General features: G+C 57.6%; 2 protein-coding genes across 2 annotated transcripts; both read right to left on the bottom strand.

Moving 5' to 3' along the window:
* Positions 1-7857: 7857 nt before the first annotated feature.
* Positions 7858-11801, bottom strand: FCRLB (Fc receptor like B). The gene is made up of 6 exons (XM_036343746.1): positions 11771-11801; positions 11173-11310; positions 10620-10874; positions 9441-9707; positions 8739-9011; positions 7858-8513 (listed from the first exon to the last, which is right to left on the bottom strand). Exons 1-6 carry the CDS (start codon positions 11799-11801, stop codon positions 8113-8115), a joined length of 1365 nt encoding a protein of 454 aa, XP_036199639.1. The 3' UTR covers positions 7858-8112.
* Positions 11802-14254: 2453 nt separating this feature from the next.
* FCRLA (Fc receptor like A) lies at positions 14255-19840 on the bottom strand. Its single transcript, XM_036344618.1, has 6 exons — positions 19631-19840; positions 17228-17245; positions 16844-16993; positions 16313-16579; positions 15748-16032; positions 14255-15096 (listed from the first exon to the last, which is right to left on the bottom strand). The coding sequence occupies exons 1-6, from the start codon at positions 19683-19685 to the stop codon at positions 14795-14797; spliced, it is 1077 nt and encodes a 358-aa protein (XP_036200511.1). The 5' UTR covers positions 19686-19840; the 3' UTR covers positions 14255-14794.
* Positions 19841-21566: the final 1726 nt, after the last annotated feature.

The raw sequence follows: 21566 nt of genomic DNA, 5'->3' as shown, positions 1-21566 counted from the left end.
CTTTAACACACCGCTGACTTCATTGGAAAGACCTTCCAGACAAAAAAATTAACAAGGAAACAGCGACTCTAAAGGGCACACTGGATCAGATGGATTTAATTGACATTTATTGAAGACTTCATCCCCAAGGCTGCAGAATATACCTTCTTCTCAAGTGCACATGGACCATTCTCAAAGATAGACAAACAAGTCTCTACAAGTTCAAGAAGATTGAAATCATATCAAGCATCTTCTCAGATCACAGTGAAATGAAATTAGATATCAACTACAGTAAAAACACCCAAAAACAGTCAAACTCATGGAGGTTAAGTAGCATGTTATTAAACAATGAATGGATTACCAATGAGATCAAGAAAGAAATAAAAAATTTCCTGGAAACAAATGAAAATGAACACACAACAACCCAAAATATCTGGGACCCAGTAAAAGCAGTCCTGAGAGGGAAGTTCATAGCACTACAGGCCTACCTAAAAAATAATAATAATAATTAATAATAAACTACTTAACCCTACAATTTAAAGAACTAGAAAGAGAACAAGAAAAGCCAGGAGTAAGTAGAAGGAAAGAAATAATAAAGATTAGAGCAGAAACAAATGCAAAAGATCAATGAAACCAAGAGCCGCTTCTCTGAAACAATAAACAAGATTGGTGAACTGTTAGACTAATCAGGAAACAAAGAGAGAGGACCCAAATAAATAAAATCAGAAACAAAAGTGGAGAAGTAACCAATGACGCCACAGAAATATGAAGGATTGTAAGAAAATACTGTGAACAACTACATGCCAACAAGCTGGACAATTTGGATGAAATGGACACATTCCTAGTAAAATACAATCTCCCAAAACTGAGTCAAGAAGAATCGGAAAACCTGAATTGGTCAATAACAATGAGGAATAGCAGTAATCAAACACTCCCAGCAAACAAAAGCCCAGGTGCGGGCGGCTTCAGGGGAGTTTACCAAAGTTCAAAGAAGAACTAACACCTCTACTCCTCAACTATTTCAGAAAATCCAAGAGGAAGGACCACTTCCAAGCTCTTTCTAAAAGGCCAGCATTATCCTGACTCCAAAACTAGATAAAGACACTGCAAAGAAAGAGAATTACAGGCCAATATCCCTGATGAACACAGATGCTAAAATCCTCAGCAAAATATTAGCAGATCGCATCCAGCAATATATTAAAAAGATCATACACCATGACCAAGTGGGACTTATTCCAAGGATGCAGGCTGTTACAATATCTGCAAATCAATAAACGTGATACATCACATAAACAAACTGAAAGACAAAAATCACATGATCATATCAATAGATGCAGAAAAGGCATTCGACAAAATCCAACACCCATTTTTGATAAAAACTCTCGGCAAACCGGGAATAGAGGGAGCATGTCTCAACAGGTTAAAGGCCATATATGACAAACCTACAGCGAACATCATACTCAATAGGCAAACACTAAAGCGATTTCCCCTAAGAACAGGAACAAGACAGGGTTGTCTGCTTTCACCACTCCTGTTCAACACTAGAGGCCCGGTGCACGCCCCCAATGCCCTGGTGGGGGGCATGGCCTGAGGGAATTAGCCCGCTGTGGGAGAGCCACTCATCCTGGTCAGCCGAGAAGTTGTGGACACACCCTCTGAGCAACTGCTCTGGTCAGCCGAGTGGCCCTCCCTGTGGGAGCGCACTGACCACCAGGGGGCAGCTCCTGCGTTGAGTGTTTGTGCCCCCTGGTGGTCAGTGCGCATCATAGTGACTGGTTGACCAGTCATTCTGGTCATTCTGCTGTTGGTTCGCTGGGCTTTTAAATCCTGTACTAGAGGCCTGGTGCACAGAAATGCATGCACTGTTGTGTGTGTGTGTGGGGGGGGGTCTCTCAGCCCGGCCTGCCCTCTGCGGGAGGCGACCAGGCTGATCAGGAGAAGGTGCCGCTGGGGCTCACGGCTGCCTGAGCCCACAGCAGCCATAAGCCCCGGGCCTCGCAGCCACTGTGGCTTTGTCCGGATGGACGTCCAGAAGACGGCTGTCCTAATTAGCATATTACCCTTTTATTAGTATAGATAATAAAAGCATAACATGCAAATCAACCAATCAGCAGAACAACCAGTTGCTATAACGTGTGCTGAACACCAGGGGGCAGATGCTCAATGCAGGAGCTGCCTCCTGGTGGTCAGTGTGCTCCCACGGGGAGTGGGCCTAAGCCAGTGATGGCGAACCTATGACATGCGTGTCAGAGGTGACACACGAACTCATTTTTTTGGTTGATTTTTTCTTTGTTAAATAGCATTTAAATATATAAAATAAATATCAAAAATATAAGTCTTTGTTTTACTATGGTTGCAAATATCAAAAAATTTCTGTATGTGACACGGCACCAGAGTTAAGTTAGGGTTTTTCAAAATGCTGACACGCCGAGCTCAAAAGGTTCGCCATCACTGGCCTAAGTCATCAGTCAGATATCCCCTGAGGGCTCCCAGACTGCTAAAGGGCATAGGCCGGGCTGAGGGGATCCCCTACCCCCCCCACCTCCACGCTCCCCCCCTCACCCCCCACCCCCGTGCACGAATGTCGTTCATGGGGCCTCTACTATATAGATAGTACTGAAAGTCCTAGCCACAGTGATCAGACAAAAATAAATAAAAGGCATCCAAATTGGAAAGGAGGAAGTAAAACTCTCATTATTCACAGACAGCGTGATATTGTACATAGAAAACCCTAAAGACTCCATCAAAAAACTACTAAATTTATTAAATGAATGTGGCAATGTAGCAGAATACAAAATCAACACCCAAAAAATTTATGGCTTTTTTTATACAACAATAATGAATTCTCAAAAAGACAAAATAAACAATCCCATTTACCATTGCAACAAAAAAAGTAAGATACTTGGGAATAAACTTAACCAAGGAGGTAAAAGATCTGTACTTGGAAAACTACAGGACATTGTAAAAAGAGACAGAGGGAGATATAAACAAGTGGAAGAATATACCGTGTTCATGGATTGGTAGAATCAACATCATTAAAATGTCCATACTACCCAAGGCAACCTACAGATTCAATACATTCCCTATTAAAATACCAACAGCATATTTCACAGAGCTAGAGCAAATACTCCAAAAATTTATATGAACAACAACAACAAAAAGACCCCTAAGAGCCGCAGCAATCTTGAGAAAGAAAAACAAAGTTGGAGGGATCACAATACCAGATATCAAGTTATACTACCAAGCCACTGTAATCAAAACAACCTGGTACTGGCACAAGAACAGTCATATAGATCAATACAACAGAACAGAGACCCCACAAATTGACCCACGCCATTACACTCAATTAATATTTGACAAAGGAGGCAAGAGTATGCAATGTAGTCAAGACAGTCTCTTCAATAAATAAATGGCACTACATCAAAATGAAAAGCTCCTGCACAGCAAAAGAAACCATCAACAAAACGAAAAGGGAGCCCACTGTTTGGGAGAACATATTTGGCAATGATCCATCTGATAACGGGTTAATATCCAAAATACATAAGGAACTCATACAACTTAACGAAAGGAAGACAATCCAATTAAAAAATGGGCAAAGGACCAAATAGACACTTCTCCAAAGAGGACATACAGATGGTCAGAAACATGAAAAAATGCTCAAAGTCCCCAATCATCTGAGAGATGCAAATTAAAACAATAATGAGGTATCACATCACACCTGTCAGATGGCTACCATCAACAAATCAACAAATGACATGTGCTGGCGAGGATGTGGAGAAAAGGGAACCCTCATGCGCTGCTGGTGGGAATGCAGACTGGTGCAGCCATTATGGAAAACAGCATGGAGTTTCCTCAAAACATTAAATATGGATCTGCCATTTGACCCAGTGACCCCACTTCTAGGAATATATCCTAAGAAACCCAAAACACCAATCAGAAAAAAACATATGCACCCCTATGTTCCTAGCAGCACAATTTACAATAGCTAAGATCTGGAAACAGCCCAAGTGCCCATCAGCAGGTGAGTGGATAAAGAAGCTGTGGTACATCTACACCGTGGAATACTATGCAGCAGTAAAAGAGAAGGCTCTCTTACCCTTTGGGACAGCACGGAGGGGCCTGGAGAGCATTATACTAAGGGAAATAAGTCAGTCAGAGAAAGACAAGTATCACATGATCGCACTCATATATGGAATCTAAATGACAAAATAAACTGATGAAGGGAGTGGATCCGGAGACATGGAAGCAGGGAACAGAGTGTGGAATCTTGGAGGGAAGGTGGGGGTGGGTGGGTGGGTGGAAGGTAGTCAACCAAGGACCTTGTATGCATATAGGTATGGCCCATGGACACAGACAATAGGGTGGTGATAGCCTGGGGTGAAGGGGGGATGGAGGGAGCGATAGAGGAAAAAAGGGGACATATGTAATATGCAATAATGAAGATTTTTTTAAAATTTAAAATAAATAAATTAACACTAGATTGCCCAAGGAAGTCATTTTGACTGTTTTTTAATTTCAATTAGAAAAACAATTATGTATATAAGGACACAATGTCTTAGAATTTTGTGACTTTTTTACAACATATGAATGCGTTTATTAATAATTATAGTTACCTCCCCCTCCTTCATTTCCGGTATATATATATGTGTTATACCTATATTGCCCAAAAGCAGTCATTTTGACTGCTTGGGGGGGGAAATTATGACTCTTATTATTGAATTGAGTATATTTCTTATATGACCAGGTCGGCTCTGTATTGAAATAAGTTTTCATTTTTTTTCGATTACCGTCACATGATAACATACAAGTACATGATAAATTGTCGATACTTGATAAGTTGCAGTTGCTCAATAAGCTAAATTAGTACTTGTTATTCGAATCTTTATGCATTGATGCTTGTTCTAATAAGTTGTTTATTGTATTTCTTCTGCGCCCTAAATTCATGAAAGAAATGTCGAATAGAAGTGAGTTATCGGAAAAGCTCAGGAACATGAGTGAGGAGTGCTCCGATATTATTCGTTCACGACGCAGTCATTTTGGCTGCTTTTGGGCAGTACAGGAACACACTAAGTTTCCGTCTTTCTGGTGTTAAAGAGACTGAGGCTGGAGGAACACAGAACGAGGGGTGAGGCTGCCACAGAGGGGCTGGCCAGGCCCTTTCCTGCTCTCTCATGGAGGACACTGGCTTCCCTGTCTGCTACCCTCAGGCGTGGGTCTGAGACACCGAGCTGCTTCTGTCTGGTTCTGCGATCAGCTCTGCTCCTCCCAGCTGCCAGCCTTTTGCTGCCATCCTTGCCGCTGGGGAATGAGCCAGCGCCTGCCTGGCCTGTCTCCTAGGTGCCTCTTGGAACCTCGGTGTGGATGAGGAGTACGGCCAGCAAGAGCAGGTCTTCCTGGGAGGCCGAGGTCTGCGAGAGCTTAGACAGGGAGTCTAGGGGCACGAAAGCCAGTATCCACCCCACCCCCCACCCGGTCCACAGAAACCCTGGGTCGGAGTGACATTCATTCTCACCCACCAGTCTTCATTGTCCACCCCACCCCCGTCCCATCCCCCCCATCTCCAGTTCCCATTGGACACGGGTGGCTGCCAGGAAGGATGCACTAGCTCTCCTCTGAGGGCTAGTTCACCTTTTTGATGTCTTACAAGGTGACAACTGATTCTTTCATTCCTGAGACCCTTCCATTGCTAAGCCTCTTAGGCCAGAGGAGGGGTGGCCGAGCCTCAGGGCGGACAGTCAGGACGAAGGTGTGGAGTGGGGCTGCCGGGAGGGCTCCTGGGAGCAGGCTCTCAGAGGTGAGATGAGTCTGCGCAGGGAAGCTGGGAATCAGAGCACAAATCCCTGGACACCCAGAACCTCAGAGCCGGACGCAGGGGCCTGGACAGACCTCTCAGGCATACGCGAGCACCCGCTGAGGTCAGTGTTTGATTCTTCGCTTCTAATTAGAAATGAGCACCTTCTCCAGGGGGCTCACTGGTGCCCAGGAAGGAAGGCTTCCGAGTGCCGACCCAGAACCCGAGGACTTTCCACCAAGACTTCCCTGTTCTGCTCCCTTTCTACTCCCCGTGACCATCGCCTGCCACCTTCTCCCTGAAACACCCCGCCCCCACAAGCACGCGCTGTTCTCCAACCTCTCCCAGTTATGTGCAGCCCACACGCACACCAGGGTCCTTCATGTCTCCGTGAAAACGGTGGCATCCACAATCTGCTCCACTTGGCCTCTTGCTTGTCCTTCACGCCTCGCTTCCTCCTCCGGAGCCGCGTGTTTCCCAGAGCACTCGCCTCCCCAGTCGCCCAGCAGCTCTGGCGAACGCCACTGGGAAGAGCATGAGGAAGGATGCTGACGTTTTTCTGGTTAATTGCCCCCAAAGACATAGGAAATTGGGAAATTGGGTTGTGGCTGAATATCAAGTGCAAGTGAAGAGGGGTTGGGCAGAGTTGCTGCCAGTTCTAAGGGAAGCTCACTGATGCCTAGGCCTGCGGACTGATGGGTACAGGGTTCGATTCTGATCAAGGGCACATGCCTGGGTTGCGGGCTCAATCCCCAGCAGGGGGTGGTGCAGGAGGCAGCCGAACAATGATTCTCTCTCATTAATGTTTCTATCTTTCTCTCCCTCTCCATTCCTCTCTGAAATCAATTAATACTAGTGACCCAGTGCACAGATTCATGCACACTGAAAGGAAATTAGTTAGAAGGTGGCTGGTGGGGGGCGGGGGTCCTGGGCGAGACGAGCTGGACACATCCTGGAGCCAATCGTCCACGCTCCCTCCCTGGTGTCTGCAGAGTGAGTGAGTCCCTCTGGCAGGGGGGTCCCTCGGCCTGGCCTGTGGGGATCGGGCTGAAGCCGGCTCTCCGACATCCCCCGAGGGGTCCCGGAGTGCGAGAGGGAGCTCTGCAAAGTTGCTGTCGTACAGGGTGTGGAACACAAATGCAGGTGTGTGGTAGACCAGAGGTAAACCAGACTTGGGGCCGACAGTGCCCCAGCAACAACATAGCCCACAGCCAAAGGTGGAATTGCCCGGCCCTGCGAGGAATGGGGCTCCCTCCTCTCTGGTTTTGCGATGCATCACCCGAGAACCGCAGCTGCCAAGTCATCACAGCTGGGCAGCTACTGCATTGAGCGTCTGCCCCCTGGTTGTCAGTGTACATCATAGTGACCCAGGCAGAGGGACATTTAACATATTAGCCTTTTACACACACACACACACACTAGGGGCCCTAGTGCATGAATTTGTGCACCTTGGAAGGAACTGTGGGCCGTGAGGCTGCGGTGGGCACAGGGGTGGGTCTTGGCCCATCCTCCACACCCCCATCCCCAGTCCTGACTGCCAGCAGCCCTGCTCCCACCACTCTACTCCCATGCGCTGATGGCCCCACGCACTGAGGGTGCTGGCCTCACTCGCACCCACTGACAGCGCCGAGGGTTTGGGACCGGCACCAGGTGCCAGCAGTGGGTGCAAGTGGTGGCTCCAGCACCAGCAGCAGGGCGAGCGAGCAGGGCCGGCACCCGCAGCAGGTGCAAGCGCCTGGTGGGAGCAAAGAATTTTTAGTAACCACCAGAGGCTCGCTGATGACAGTGACTGGCGCCCCGCCCCCGCTCACCTGCTCCACCATCCCGCTGTGGCCAATGTGCACCTGTTCAGTGCTCTGCCACCTGCCTCTGACGCCCACCATGTTTCGCATGCAGCCCCTGGTGGTCAGCGCATGTCATAGGACTGGTTGTTGGGTCTGTTTGCATATTAGGATTTTATATAGAGATACAGATGGATATAAATACAAATAAGGGAAGCTCACTGGTGAAGGGCATGAACCTCCTGGCAACCAGCCCTCCAGGGAATCCATGCTCCCAAGGCAGACAGGGACTCATTAAAATTAGCATTAAGTTAATTATCTTTAATTACAACCCTTCCCTAACACTCCCCAAGGAAGGGCTGTTTCCTCCGTGCCCTTAGGCTCCAGATAGCGGTGTGGGCTGTACCGGGAGGCTCCTGGGGAGCTCGGCCTGAACTCGCTGCCAGAACCCAGCACCCTCCAGGCTCCCTCCTCCTGGGTTCTGGGCGCAGGGTGGGGGAGTGGAGCGGAGGGGACGGAGAGGAGGGGGCTGGACGGGCCGGCCAGAGGGGCGGACGCCGCTCAGCTCCCCGCAGCGCTGGTCTCCGGGGACCCCGCCCAGGGGGCCGCCGTCCCTCGCGCTGCCCCGGGCTCGGGGGCGGCCTGCGGGCCCCTCATTCCCAGGACCACCCGGCTCAGCAGGCCTTTGAGCAGCCGAATTTCTCGGAGCAGCAGGTCCACCTCGGGCTTCAGGGCCCCCGCGGCGGATTCCAGGGGCGCCTGCGGGGCGCAGGCGGCAGGCGCGGCGCCCGGTGCTCTACCTGCGGGGGCCCGCGGCCCGGCGGAGGTGGCGTTAGGGGCGGAGATGACCGACGGCGCCGACGTGGACGGCAGGGCCTTTCGGGAGGAAAGCGGCTGGTTCCCGGGCTCCAGGGGCGCGGCCTTCGGGCCCTGGGCGGCGGCGGCCGAGTCGCCGGGCAGCCCTGCGGGCGGATGCACAGCGGGGTGGGGGTGGGGGTCAGGGAGAGGCGGCTCGGAGCGCGGGGGGGGGGGGGGGCGGGAGCGCGGGGGAACGGTGGGCCGCGTGCACAGCGGGGGGGGCGGTCAGGGAGAGGCGGCTCGGAGCGCGGGGGGGGGGGGGGGCGGGGCGGGGAGCGCGGGGGGGACGGCGGGGCGCGTGCATAGCGGGGCGAGGGGCGGCCACTCACCGCGCCCCGGGAGCTGCGGCCACGCGCTGCGCTTGCGGACGCTGCGGGAGGCCGTGGCCGCCTCGCACCAGTGCGCTTCCAGCTCGTCGGCCTCAGCCTCGGGGACGCGGTACTCGGCCGCCCAGTCGAAGCGGCGCACGGCGCGGCTGTGCTTGTAGAAGGCGAACTGCAGCGGCACCGCGCGCCTCCGCGGGTGCAGGCGCGTCTCGCAGCGGAGGACCGCCCCGCCCGGCCCCGCGCGCTCCGCCCTCAGCACCGGCGCCGCGAACAGCTCTGCGGGGAGGGCAGGCGGGCCGCCCGTGAGGCCCGAGCCCGCGCCCCCCCCGACGCCGCGCCCTCTCCATGTGCGTGAGGACGCCTCGCCCCCAGGAGGCCAGGTGCGTGGGAGGAAGAGCTCCTGAAACGCGGCCACGCGCCCACGAGGGAGGGACCAGCTCGGCCTCTGCCCGGGAAGGGGTCTCTGTGCCCGCCTCGCCCCGTCCCGCAGGATCTCCGCCCCTCGGTGGACCCTGCTCGGCATGAGAGCTGGGCGGCGGGCAAAGGGACCCCGCCCCACGCAGGCTGCCCGCCCAGGCGCCTCCACTGCGGAGCCGGAGGGGAAAGCGCGCGTCAGCAGAGACATCGGCTCCTCCGCTCCCCGCCGTCCCCGACCCCGCGCTTCCCCTCCTGAGCCCAGGGCCGCCCTCGCGCCCTCGCACCCACCTCGCACGGTCACGGCCACCGGCGCGGAGAACATGGGCGCGCTCTCCACCGGGAGGCGCATGGTGCCCGAGCACTGGTAGCGCCCGCTGTCGCCGGCGCGCGCCTGCGGCACCGAGTAGTTGGCTCCCGAGCCGAAGTAGCGCACGGCGCGGCCGTCGCGGTAGTAGTGCAGCTTGTGCACTGCCTTGTCGTACCAGCCGCGGCAGCGCAGGACCAGCGGCTCGCCCTCGAACACCGGCGCGTAGGGCACTTGCAGGATCAGCCAGTCTGCGAGGCACCGGGACAGCGACTCCAGAAGACCCGCCCGGGCCCCTTCTCCGCCCGCCCCCACCCGCAGCGGCTCACTCCGCCCACTGAGCGCCGGCACCCAGCCCCGCCCGCGGGTGCTGCCTTCCTGCCCGTCCTGCTCCCGCCCCTGCCCGGCTCCCGCACTCCCTCGCCGGTCCCTGTGCGGGCGCCCGGGAAACTGGCCCCGTGTTTAAACCGAGAGGGAATGGCCAGCGGCGCTCAGGTCTGCGAGCTGCGGCCACTGGCTAGCGCGGCCGCTACCTCACCTGCACTCACTGTGCTTTCCAACCAAGAAACACAGAGTGGACGTGAGGCGTGTAAGTGCCAGTTGAGCACTGAGTGGCCGTCATTAAATTCTGAACACAAACTGCGCCCTACGGGTCCCAGGTGACGTCATACCCCACCCAGCAGCCAGCCTGGCCCGAGGCATGCATTTCCGTTGTTCTCGGCTCCTGTTTTGAAGCCTGTAAGTGTCCCCAGGCCAGTGTCCCAGTGACCCCTCAGGGCACACAGGGCCTGTGAGGCGGAACTCTGGCCTCCTGCACAGCCAGGCGCTGCTGCCCTCTTGCTGAGGGGCCCAGAGGAGCCCCGTCCAGACTGACTGCTGTGCGGCCTGCGGCCCGGCCCTGCCCGCCCGCCCGGCTTCTCTGGCCAGTGTCCCAGGTGCTCAGGGCCTCTGCTCTTCGGAGCCAGTCTCCTCAACAAACAGAAATGCCCATTTGCCACCCACTGCGGCAGGAGCGGAGGGGCCCTTTGGGGACGGGCCAGCCTTACTGCACCCAGTGCCATGTGCCCCCCTTTCCTGCCCCAATGGGAGTGGCCCAGTGTCCTTCCCACAGGATGGCCAGTACCCCGAGGAGCCTGTGCCCACCCCCTGGGGCAGACACTCACCATTGGAGACAGAGAGGTGGACAGGGTCGCTGACGGGCGCTCCCCGGGTCTGGCACCGGTACACCCCTGGGGTCTGCACCTCGATGCTCCTCCCGTGAGAGGGCAGCAGCAGGTGGCCCAGGTACCAGAGGGTGCTGATGGGCCGGAGCTCCACGACCAGAGGGTGGTGCCCGTCACACTGCAGGGTGACCCGCTCCCCCTTGAAGATGGTGGTCCAGGGTGGGTGCAGAGACAGCGTGGGCTTCTCCAGGGCCACTGGGGGGGGGGGGGCAGTGTGGAAGGGGTCAAGGCGAGGTGCCCACAGGTGTGCTCTGAGGTGGGGGATCTCAGGAAACCCCAGCCCCCGGGCCAGCCCTCGACCTAACCCAGCCTCGGGGGAGGCCCCCTGGGCTGCGAGGTGCCAGTCCCTCAGCACCAGGTCTAAGCCGCAGGCGAGCTGTCACAGGCCGGGTGGAGTGGGAAAGACACTCCCAGAACAGGCAGGGGGAGGCCCACGCAGGTCACGGGCTGGTGTGGAAAGTGTCAACACTGGTGAGGGAGGCGTCGGACTCACCGGCGTGTCCACTGCTTGGCGCTGCGAAGCAAGGATGAGAGAGAAGGAAGGAGGAAGGTTGGGCTGTGAGGAGAGCAAAGGGCTCTTGCCCCAGAAGAGACTCAGCGGGAACCCGGCACTGGCTTTCTCCGCCTCTTCACCCTCCAAGATAGTGGACTGTGTGGAGTCGAGGGTTGCACACCCCCCATGCCTCACCCCCCGACACACACACACGCTCTCCCCACACACACACACGCTCTCCCCACACACACACACACACACACACGCTCTCCCCACACACACAAACGCTCTCCACACACACACACGCTCTCCCCACACACACACACACGCTCTCCCCACACACACACACACACACACGCTCTCCCCCCACACACACACACGCTCTCCACACACACACACACGCTCTCCTCACACACACGCTCTCCCCCCACACACACACGCTCTCCACACACATACACACACGCTCTCCACACACACACGCTCTCCCCACACACACACACGCTCTCTCCACACACACACACGCTCTCCCCCCCCACACACACACACAAGCACACACGCTCTCCTCACACACCCATGTCCCCTGCTCCCTGTGACTCACCCAGCAGCAGGAAGGCTGCCAGCGTCCACATGACGACCTGATGCGCCGCCGCCCAGGGCTGGAGACGCTGCCGAAGTGGGGGGGGGGGCAGTGCTGCCCACCGAGCTCCGCACCCCTAACTCTTGGAGATGTGGCTGGAGGAGCAGGGGATGGGCCGCTGTGTGTCAGCCTCCAGGGCCACCTACCGCCCGAGAGCACCTGCGTCTCAGGCCAGCCCCATGGCCCGTGGAGAAGACCCACTGCGCACAGCCTGCCCCGCCCCCGGCTCCCAGGCTACCCCCTCCCCTCCCCGTCCAGCTGCCCTGTGAGCTTCAGGTGGGGAGACACACCCTCAGGGCCTCAAGGCCCCCCAGGGCCTTTCTCCTGCGGCCTCCCCAGGACAGACCTCAGTGTGAGGCTGTGAGGTTGACATGGGGGACCCTCCCAGGGCTCACACCTCCCACAGGTGAGCAGACAGGAAGCCAGGCCTCCAGGGTCCCCATCAGGGGTAGACATGTCATGTGTCCACTCTTCTTTCTCCCTTCCTGACCCCCAACCCTCAGGAGTTAGAAAACCCTTCTCTCTTACCCACCGAGTGCCTTGCCCGGTGGCACCGCCACTCACTGGAGCCCTTCTTTCTGTCCTTCCGGGCACCCCAGCAATGCATGCAGCACCCCCCCCCAAGCCCAGGGCAACCCCTCCCCACCTGCAGCACCCCCTCCTTGCCCGCAGCACCCCCTTCCCGTCCGAAGCACCGCCTCCCTTCCCGCGGCACCCCCCACACCCATGGCACCCCCCACACCCACGGCACCCCCCACACCCACGGCACCCTCACCTGAGGCAGAGAAGCCACTGCCTGGGCCCTCAGAAACTCCTGGTCCGACCTCCACCTCTTCCTGAGCCACGTGACCCAGCCCTGAGCAGCAGCGGGCAGCTGCGTCCTGGGTAAATACTTAATGAACTTTCCACCGGATAGTGTGTCCCCAGTGCCTCCGAGACTGCGGAGCCGGGAGCACCTCCCTCCCTAGGGACTCGGGCAGGAAAGAGATGCTCCTACATCAACTCGGTTAAGGTGGTCCCTTCCCCTCTGGCTCGGGACACCCAAAGCCCCTCTGAGCATTCCCTCCGCGCCCTAGGGTGCCGTCCTGTCAATAATGCAGCTGCCTCTTGGGAGAATGCGATGGGTCGATGGGTCGACTCAGTCACGCTGGCCTGATCTGTTCTGAGAGCAGCTTTTGATGGAGAGAGAGCGTCAGTGGGTCTGGGAGGCAGGGCAGTACCTGATGAGGTGTCCAGGGGCTGGGGGTCGGAGTGGGGGGGAGAACAAGGACTGGGAGCACAGACCATGAATTGCCTGCTTTGGGACCGCACCCCCAGATCCCACCTGGCTCCTCACTCTGGGGCCAGTGCGGGCGCCCACATGCCCGCGGCCTGCGCAGAGGCCTGACTCCTGGCCAGGGCCTTCTCTGTGACAGCATGTGACACCCGTCAGCTGTGCCTCGTCTGCACCAGCTGGCATCTCGGCCTCTTCACCGAGCTCCACGACAAAGCCCACAGAGCATGCCGTCTCCCCACAATTCCCAGAACCCCGACAGGGCGCCTGTCGCACGGTGCTCGGAGTTTGACCTGAAAAATCCACCCTCCCAACATTTCTGTATTCTCGGCTCTTCCACATCCCCCCCCCCCCCGCACCCTCCCCCCGCCAGGTCGGGTGTTTTCCTGCGTCCAGGACTCCCCCCGGAATGTCTGACTCTTCAGCTCCATGCCTCACAGAAACGTATCAATTACCACGGTTACCCCAGCAGCTATTTGAGGCCCATCGCGTCCTAATTCCTGGACAAGAGGTGCCATCAGCTGACAGTCGCCTACGGGAGGGGTGACGCCCTGCCACGGGCTTCAGACATCGCCAGGGAGCACCCGCTCTCGCGTCCAGCAGGGCTCCCCTCCCTTGTTTCTTTTCTTTTCTTTTTTTTTAATTGATTAGAGAGAGAAACTTGGATTTGTTGTTCCACTTATCCACGCATTCACTGGTTGATTCTCATGTGCGCCCTGATGGGCGTCAACCCCCAAACCTTGGATGACGCTCTAATCAACTGAGCTCACCGGGCCAGGGCCCTCCCGGTTTCCTGCGGCAGGTCCGGGAGGGCACAGATGCATCTTCTGTAAATCTCTGTGGGTCGAACTACGCACAGAACCATCGGCACAGAGAGAGGAGGGGACAGTGTCGCACCGGGCATGGAGCGGGATGGGGTGCGCTGCAGCGGGACGGGCTCTGCCCAGGAGCTGCTGGGGAGCCTGTCGGGCGCTGTCCCAGCCTGAGCGCTGACAGCAGCGTCCCACACAGGAAAAGTGTGATTATGTCCCCAAAGAGTAACGCAAGCTTTGAAAGGAAAATAGTTCCGAGACAGCGGCCTTGCGGCTCCGGGACGGCCGCTGCACCACAGCTGCTGCGTCCAGGGGAGCCTGTGGGCGGTGTCAGCTGTGCTAGAGGCAGAGACACCGTTAGGAGGAGAGGCCACAAAGGCCGGCGTCTAACCGACTGATATTCGCTGAGTGAGGCCAAGTGGGGGAGTGAGTCGAAGAGGCAAAGCTCCCCCTCGGACACCACGCATCCCTGTGGCTGGGTTTCCTTCCTCACTATTGACGTTCAGAGAACGCTCTGTGGGGGCTGCTCTGTGTTACAGGCTGTTAGCAGCACCCCTGTGTTCTACTTACTAGACAACAGTAGCACCCCCCAAACTGGCAACCCAAGTGTCCCCTGGGCAGGTGGGGTGGTCCCGCCAAGACTGCCACCCAACCCGCCTGCTTGCTCTCTCACCCCGGGCTCTGCTGGGCAGCAGGAGGCGCCTGGTGGGCTGGAGAGGATCCGCGGCCAGGTTGAGAGGGGTGCACAGCTCCCCTTGGTGCAGTTACGGAAGCGCCTGCCTCCGACTCTAACAAGACTAGAAACCTGGAGAAGTCTCTGTGCGCATGTGCAGGACAGAAGGAAGGCGATGGGGAGAGCTCAGTTTATTGGGGTGCTGAGCAACACTGCAGGTGAACTGCTCACACCTGCTTGGCAGTACCCTTCCTCGTCTCCAGCTTCAGGTGGCCAGACAAGTCCCTCAGCTCCATGACCAGGTGGCCGAGAAGCACGCGCACATCCTGCATCTGTCTGAGGAGAAGGCCTATCCGGTGGTGCAGGTGGGGGTCGGAGGCCTGCAGAGGAGAGGGGGGCGCTGGGCCCCCTGAGGAAGGGCTGGGTGGCGGAGACAGAGGCCTGCGTGGCTCCGCAGCAGGCATTCCTGGAGCTGCGGATTTCGGAGGAGCGGGGTTCAAGGTAGGTGGTGCACCAGAGCTCGAGGGACCTGGGTGTGGGGCGGGGAACACACTTACAGTGACTTCGGAAACCCGGCTCCAGCCCACCTCCCCTCCCCGGCTGTCTCTCCTGCGCTCTGACTGCCCAGGGTGGAGACTCAAGGGCCCCGCGTCCCTCCTGGCACATGGGAAATCCTTCAGCAGGGAGGCTGGTCAGTGAGGGGTGTGGACATCAGGGATCCTCCCGGTTCCCTGCATGTGGGTGGCACCTGCCCTGAGGACAGGACGCAGCCCTCTGGGCGGGACCTTCATGGAGCTGGCCCCACCCCGTGCGTGAGCCACTGCCCGCCCGAGAGCCTCCCGTCCCTCCCCCGATCCCTGCCACGCGGCTCCCTGGCTCCCCAGACTCCTCTTCTGTGTTTCACGCCAGGAGCAGCCTTCACAGTGGGGCTCCCAGAGCCAACACGGTGCTGTCTGCCTCCACGTGCCCAGGCCCCTGGCGGGAGCGTCGCCCGTGAGCAGCAGCTGCGGAGCTGGCGTGGTCCTGGTGCGGAGAGGAGCCCCTGGTCTAGGGAGAAGTCCCTGTCTGTACTCTCGCCGTCCCCAGGGACCCGGCTCCTGGCTGCTGCCTCCGCTGTGCCTCTGCTCACACTGAGCCCCGCAAGGGCCACCCTCCTGCCCCCCCTCCACACACCACTCACCCTGCACCCTGATCTCCAGCCGGGGGCTCCTTTTCCACACGTGGTTGTCCTCGGTGGCGGCCTCGCACCAGTAGGACCCCGAGTGGGCCTGTGCGGCCGCGGGGACCTGCAGCTCTGGGGACAGGCCCCGGCCGCGCACGGCCCGGCCCCCCTTGTGGAAGGAGAAGAGGAGGCGGGTGGCCGACCTCTGCAGGGGCAGCTTTGTCTGGCAGCTCAAGGTCACCGCACTGCCCTCCTGGGGCTCTGGCGAGGGCATGGCTCTGAGCACCGGAGCGGGAAACAGTTCTGGGAGACGGGACGGGAAGGAAGGGCTCAGCTCGGGCTCACACGCCCTGGGGAAGGAGGTCTCAGGAGAGCTCCATCTGAGCCTTTCAGTGCCGTCTTCACTGGCCTGGACTGGAGCCGATCTAGTGCCGGGGCATCGACCAGGATGCGTGGGATAGAGGGGCCCCCAGGACTCGGAGGGCCGAGGGGCTGCAGCGCGTCTGCCTGCCCCCTCACCCCCCGTGAGGAGGCTTGTCTGTCCCCCCTGCTCTGCCACGGCGACTCCGCCCCGAGCCCTCACCTTGGACGGTGACCGCCACGGAGGATGCCGTTTCCGGGCTCCCAGGACCAGGGCTCTGGAAGATGGCGCTGCAGTGGTAATGCCCGCTGTCCACCTCTTGAGCCACGGCGATCGAGAATTCCCTGTTAGGTCCGGGGGCACCCAGAGCAGAGCCATCTCGGTAGAAGGTGACCTGGGCCAGGGGCCAGCCTCGCCAGGCCTGGCAGCGCAGAACCAGAGGGTCCCCTTCGAAGATGGGAGCAGCTGGGCCTTGGAGGACCAGCCAGTCTGCGGCCAGAGCGAGAGCTGAGTCACCCGCCGCCCGCGCGCAGCCCCCCGTGTGGCCCACAGCGGACCCCTCAGCTTTCTCTGGGGATCCAGGGAGCTCTCGCCCCAAAAACTTCTAGGGCCCAGGACTGAGGGCACTGGGTCTGTGGGCCGAGATGGAAGGAGAGCTGTCATCGGTGGCCAGTTCCTGCGGCACCTTCCCGCGGGGGCTCTGGGCCGAGGGGGGGCTGTGGGAAGTGGGAGAGGACCTCCCCAGGACCTTACCGTAGGACACGACCAGGCGGATGGGTCGGCTGAACGTGTAGCCTCTGGCCAGGTAGTCCACTTCCCCGGAGCCCACGTCATCCCCGGGGCGGCAGCCGCTGTCCCAGGTGCTGACGGGGCCCTCGCACTGCAGGCTCTCAGAACTGGCGGCTGAGGGCACAGCGGAGAGGAGCCAGGAAATGATGCTGAGACGGGGAGAGCAGGAGCGTGCCCTCCAGCGGGGCCTCCGCCTCCTCCTCAGGGAGTCTCCCTTTTAGAAGGAGAATAGGAAGACGCCAAGACCTTTCCCCAGTAGGCCCCCGGGGTCTCTCAGAGGGTCTTAGACGTGACTCACTGTGGTTTGGGGAAGAGGCAGGGGAGAGAGTGGCCAAAGGGTGGACTCACCCGCATGACAGCCAGCTGCTGTGGGCACAGGAACCAGAGGCCACGGCCATCGGCCCCGAGCGGTGGACACAGCACAGGAGAGAAGGGAGAGGTCAGCTCTCACCCCACCGGGTGCATTACCTGCCGGAGGCTCGGCTCTGCCTCACACCCTCTATTTTATCACCACAGGGTTCCCAGGTGTGACTGCACCCTGAGTTTCTAAATCTTTAAGAAACGGGCTTGGAAACCCCAGTTAACTCACCCAACGTTTAAAAGGGGGTGGGACTGCAGCAAGAAAGCTCGGTATGTCTGAGTCCAGAGTCACCACTCAGACACGACCTATCGCAGCCCGCAGCGTTCCCGAGGACTCTTCCTTATTTCCATTGTCCCAACGCGTCCTTGACGATCTTACCCACCAGTGTCTCCTCCTCCCTTGCCTCGACTTTCATGTCTTCATTTTTCAGCCATCTCTACCCTGATGTCTGTCCTCTGTCCCTTGAACTCTCCCGCCCTGTCCTTCTCCCCCCGATCCTCTACTCCCAGTCCTGACAGCGATAGAGCAGCTCTTTGCTTTTGGGTTGAGAGGTAGAGTTATGGATTTCTCACCATTCTCCTCACCTGCCTCTTAGCTCAGGCGAGCTAATTCGATTCTCCCACCTCCACCCCTCCCTGGTCCTCCCTGGTCCTGTCCCCTCCCAAAGGCCCCACACTCCCCTTTGACCTTGTCATTTCCCTCAGCGAGGCCCCTCCCCCTTCCTGGTTCTCCTCCATCTGTCCGTGTCCATCTGTCCGTCCGTCCATCCGTCCGTCCGTCAGGCCCAGGTGCAGTCCTCAGAGCCTCTCCGCCTCTGTCCCACCCGGCTGCCCTCTCGGTTCCTCCACCCGCCCTCAGCGGCTCAGCTTCTTCTTTCACACAAAGTCTGGTTGGGCTGCCAGACACTTTCACTCAGAAAACGGCCGGAAGGTAGCGTCACTCTCATTTTGTGAACAGGGAAACCAAATCCAGAGATATGAAACGTGATTTTTTCAAAGAAACACCCTTGGTGGAAGAGGCGTGGAAACCAGAATGTCCGACCGCCCGTCGGGAGCTCTGGCCACGCACTGGCCGTCCAGGGCTGGCTCTGTGTTCAGTGAAACGATCAACAACGTGACTACGGGCCAACGTGGTGCAAGAGTTCAGACAGATCAGACGAGGTTAAAAGACAAAAGGAAAGGCCTCGTCCCTTTGGTTTGGTGGACGGCACAGGCGCGTGCACACAAGGTCTCTGCGGGAGGGAGAGTGACAGGAGAGAGGCGCCAGGCAGCCCAGCCGCGGCCAGAGGGCTCCCGGACAGCTCCAGGGGCAGGGGCCGCCTTGTTGCCGAGGGTTTGGATGCCCAGAGTTTGTGAGCGAGAGGGGAACGGGGCCATGGGGCGCTCTTTCCAGCAGGAGTAGAGTGAGCCAAGCTAGGAGACAGGTCAGAGTGCAGCGGGGGAAGGTGTGATCTAAGCAACTGGGGCTTGCTGGAGAGCCACCTGCTCAGGGGAGCCCAGAGGTCGCAGAGGTTACCTGCGCGCCAGGTCAGCCGAGTGCAGGACTATGAAGGACACAGGCTGAGACAGGTCACTCAGCTGGGAGGTCACGGGCTCAGCCCAGGTCAGAAATGACGAGGGCTTGTCCAGCATGGCATTCCTTATGTTTCAGGGAAGGGGCCATTTCCAGGGACGATAACTAGTTGTCTGCAGAACATGGGCAGAAGGGAATCTGGCTTGTTCGCCAAGCCCCTGTCTGGGTGTCCGGTGGGAGGTGGGATGGAGAGAGACAGGAGGGGACAGTTGGCTGGACAGTTGGCTGGGCACCGGCCACGCGGTGCTGGGAGACCTGGAGACACGTGGGTGGGTATGTCCTGTGCGAGGCTGGGTATTTGAATGTGACGCTCAAGCACAGGCGTGGGGTTGGAGATGCGATTCAGGACTCAAACCACTCAGCTGTCCCGGGAAAGATGAAACTGACAAATAAGCTGACTGGGGAGACGGCATGAAGAGAGAACGGTAGGGAGGCAAGGAAGCCACCAAAGGGACCAAGGGGGTCGAAGGACCAGGGGCGTGATGCGTGGGGGCCGGGGAGCGGAGGACACCAGCTGGGATGAAGGACAGCAGCAGCGAAGCCCACCAGGGTAGGAGCTAGAGTGTGGCAAGGCCCCTAAGGCCAGAGGCGGCCCCCGGGCCCCGTGACGGCCAGACCGTGAGCACCAGAGCGCAGGGGAGCTCCTTGCTGCAGAGGCCTTCGCCCAGGGGCTGGGGCGGGAGAGGCTGGGAGGTTTTCATGTCTGTCCCCCACTTCACATCCACCAGCCCCGCCCCCTCGGAAGCCAGAGAAGGTCCAGGCACCTTCCCGCTGGGCCTCCGCAGGCCACCCCTGCCCCCAGCGCAGGCGTTACTCACCCAGCAGCACCTGGGCTGCCCAGAGCACAGGAGGCGAGAAGCAGCCCGGCTTCATAGTGACTGTGTGAAGGTCTCCGCAGCCTCACACCCCGACTTTCAACATGAAACCTCTCAAATTAGAAAAGAGGAAGCAAGTCTAACTGTCTTGTCTCCTCTTCAACTCTGATTGGCTTCCATCCTTCAGGTGCCAGGTCATCTGCGTGGAGGGCTGTGGGGGAAATGATGGTCCAGGTCCCCGTGGAGCTCAGAGAGCTGCCAGAGCACGTGCTGCCTGCCATGTCCCCGCCTCCTGCTCCTGCTGGGGAGGGTCCCATGGCCTCCTGCTCCTGCTGGGGAGCTGGCTGACAGAGGCGGAAGCTGCTGAAGGCTACAGAACCTGGTGGGCCCTCTGAGAGTTCAGGGGCCTGCCCTGTGCCCTCCCCTTTCCATCCCCCCATAGCGCCAACCCCCCCCCCCCCCATGTTTCTAGAGCGTGGGCTGCGGCAGGACACGGGAAGAGGGTGGTGATGGCACCATGTCAGACATAGCTGAGTCCTTCCTGGGCTCTGACCACCCAGTTTCTCGAACCCGGTCTCAGGACTCAGCACCGGAGGCTGTGGCTCTCTGGCTCCAAGAAAAGGGAAGTTTCCAGAGGACTCAGCAGGGGGTCAAGGCTCAGGCTCAGCCCAAGGCCCTGGACCTTAGGAGACTGGAGACTCCCAAGGAGACCCAGAAAGAGGGCAACAGCACCTCCCAGCTCCAGGGGGCCTTCCAGAGCCACTGTCTCTGCCTCAGGATGTCCCCTTTGAGGCGGGTCCCAGTGGCACAGCCACCCCCCTTCTCACAGGGTCACCCCCTCCTCCTATTATCCCCCAAGGCCCTCGTGGTTGCCCAGAGGTGAGAGGAACCATCAGAAATGCGGAAGGGAAGGCCTGGGCTTGAAGGCAGGGTGGGTAGAGGGGCCTGACACCCCCCACCCCCCAGCTGTGCAAAACCACAGGGCAGAGCATGCCCCAGAGGGCAGATAGCTCTCAGTCTAAAACCAGCATTTACAGGAAGTCTCCATGTCTGAGAGGCTGTGTTCCTGTGCAGATGGCCCCCGGGACCCAGGTGGGCAAGTGTGAGCGGGAGGCAAGGAGGTGTGAGCCTGTCCCGAGAGACCACAGGCCCAGGAGAGGAAAGGGGTCTGAGCCAACCTGATGCAAATCCGAAGCAGGAGGAATTGAGTCGGACCTACCCCAACACTCCCCTCACACAGAAAGCACTGAAACTGAATCAGGGACTTAAATATAAATGTAAAACTATAAACCCTTTAGAAAAACACGGGAGACATTGATTTGGGATCCAGTGCTAGGCAAAGAGTTCTGAGACTTGATACCCTATTAATGATCTATTAAAGACAGAGGTTCCCCTGGGTATGTGGAAATCATAAATCGATGGGTTTACTTGACTTAAAGTTATAGAAATGTATGTTATAAGACATTTGATGAGAAGTTTTAAGTAATCTTGTTGATATAAATTCCTGTATAATTTAAATATTCTGCTGAAATTGTGCTTTCCTCCAAAATAAATTAAGAGAAATAAGGAAGATTTCATTCCAGTATACACAGGAGGACAGTAAAAGATCGTCTGGTGAGGAAAATATCTTAGGTGACTTTAAATCTACATGTATTTCTTGATTTTAAAAAATGCAAAAGTATCAGAAATAAGAAAGGGGATATTAGTCAAGGCTTAAAATTATTACAATGTGCAAAATGGAAAGCAAATATAAGAGAAGGCTGATCAGAAAACCAAAGCTAATTTTGTGAAAAGAGCAATAAAATACATCTTTGACGCATCCGACGAGGATAAAGGGATTAGAGGCCAGGCATTCAACCACGGAGCAATATTTTGTTTAAAGTCTACACAGGAGCATTGGGATGCCCACAAATCTTGATCGTGTTGTTACAGGAAATTA

The sequence above is a fragment of the Myotis myotis genome, unplaced genomic scaffold, assembly GCF_014108235.1.
Source record: "Myotis myotis isolate mMyoMyo1 unplaced genomic scaffold, mMyoMyo1.p scaffold_m19_p_18, whole genome shotgun sequence".
Classification (NCBI taxonomy): domain Eukaryota; kingdom Metazoa; phylum Chordata; class Mammalia; order Chiroptera; family Vespertilionidae; genus Myotis; species Myotis myotis.
Note: the sequence above shows the minus strand (reverse complement) of the source record. Positions and strands in the feature narration are given on the sequence as shown.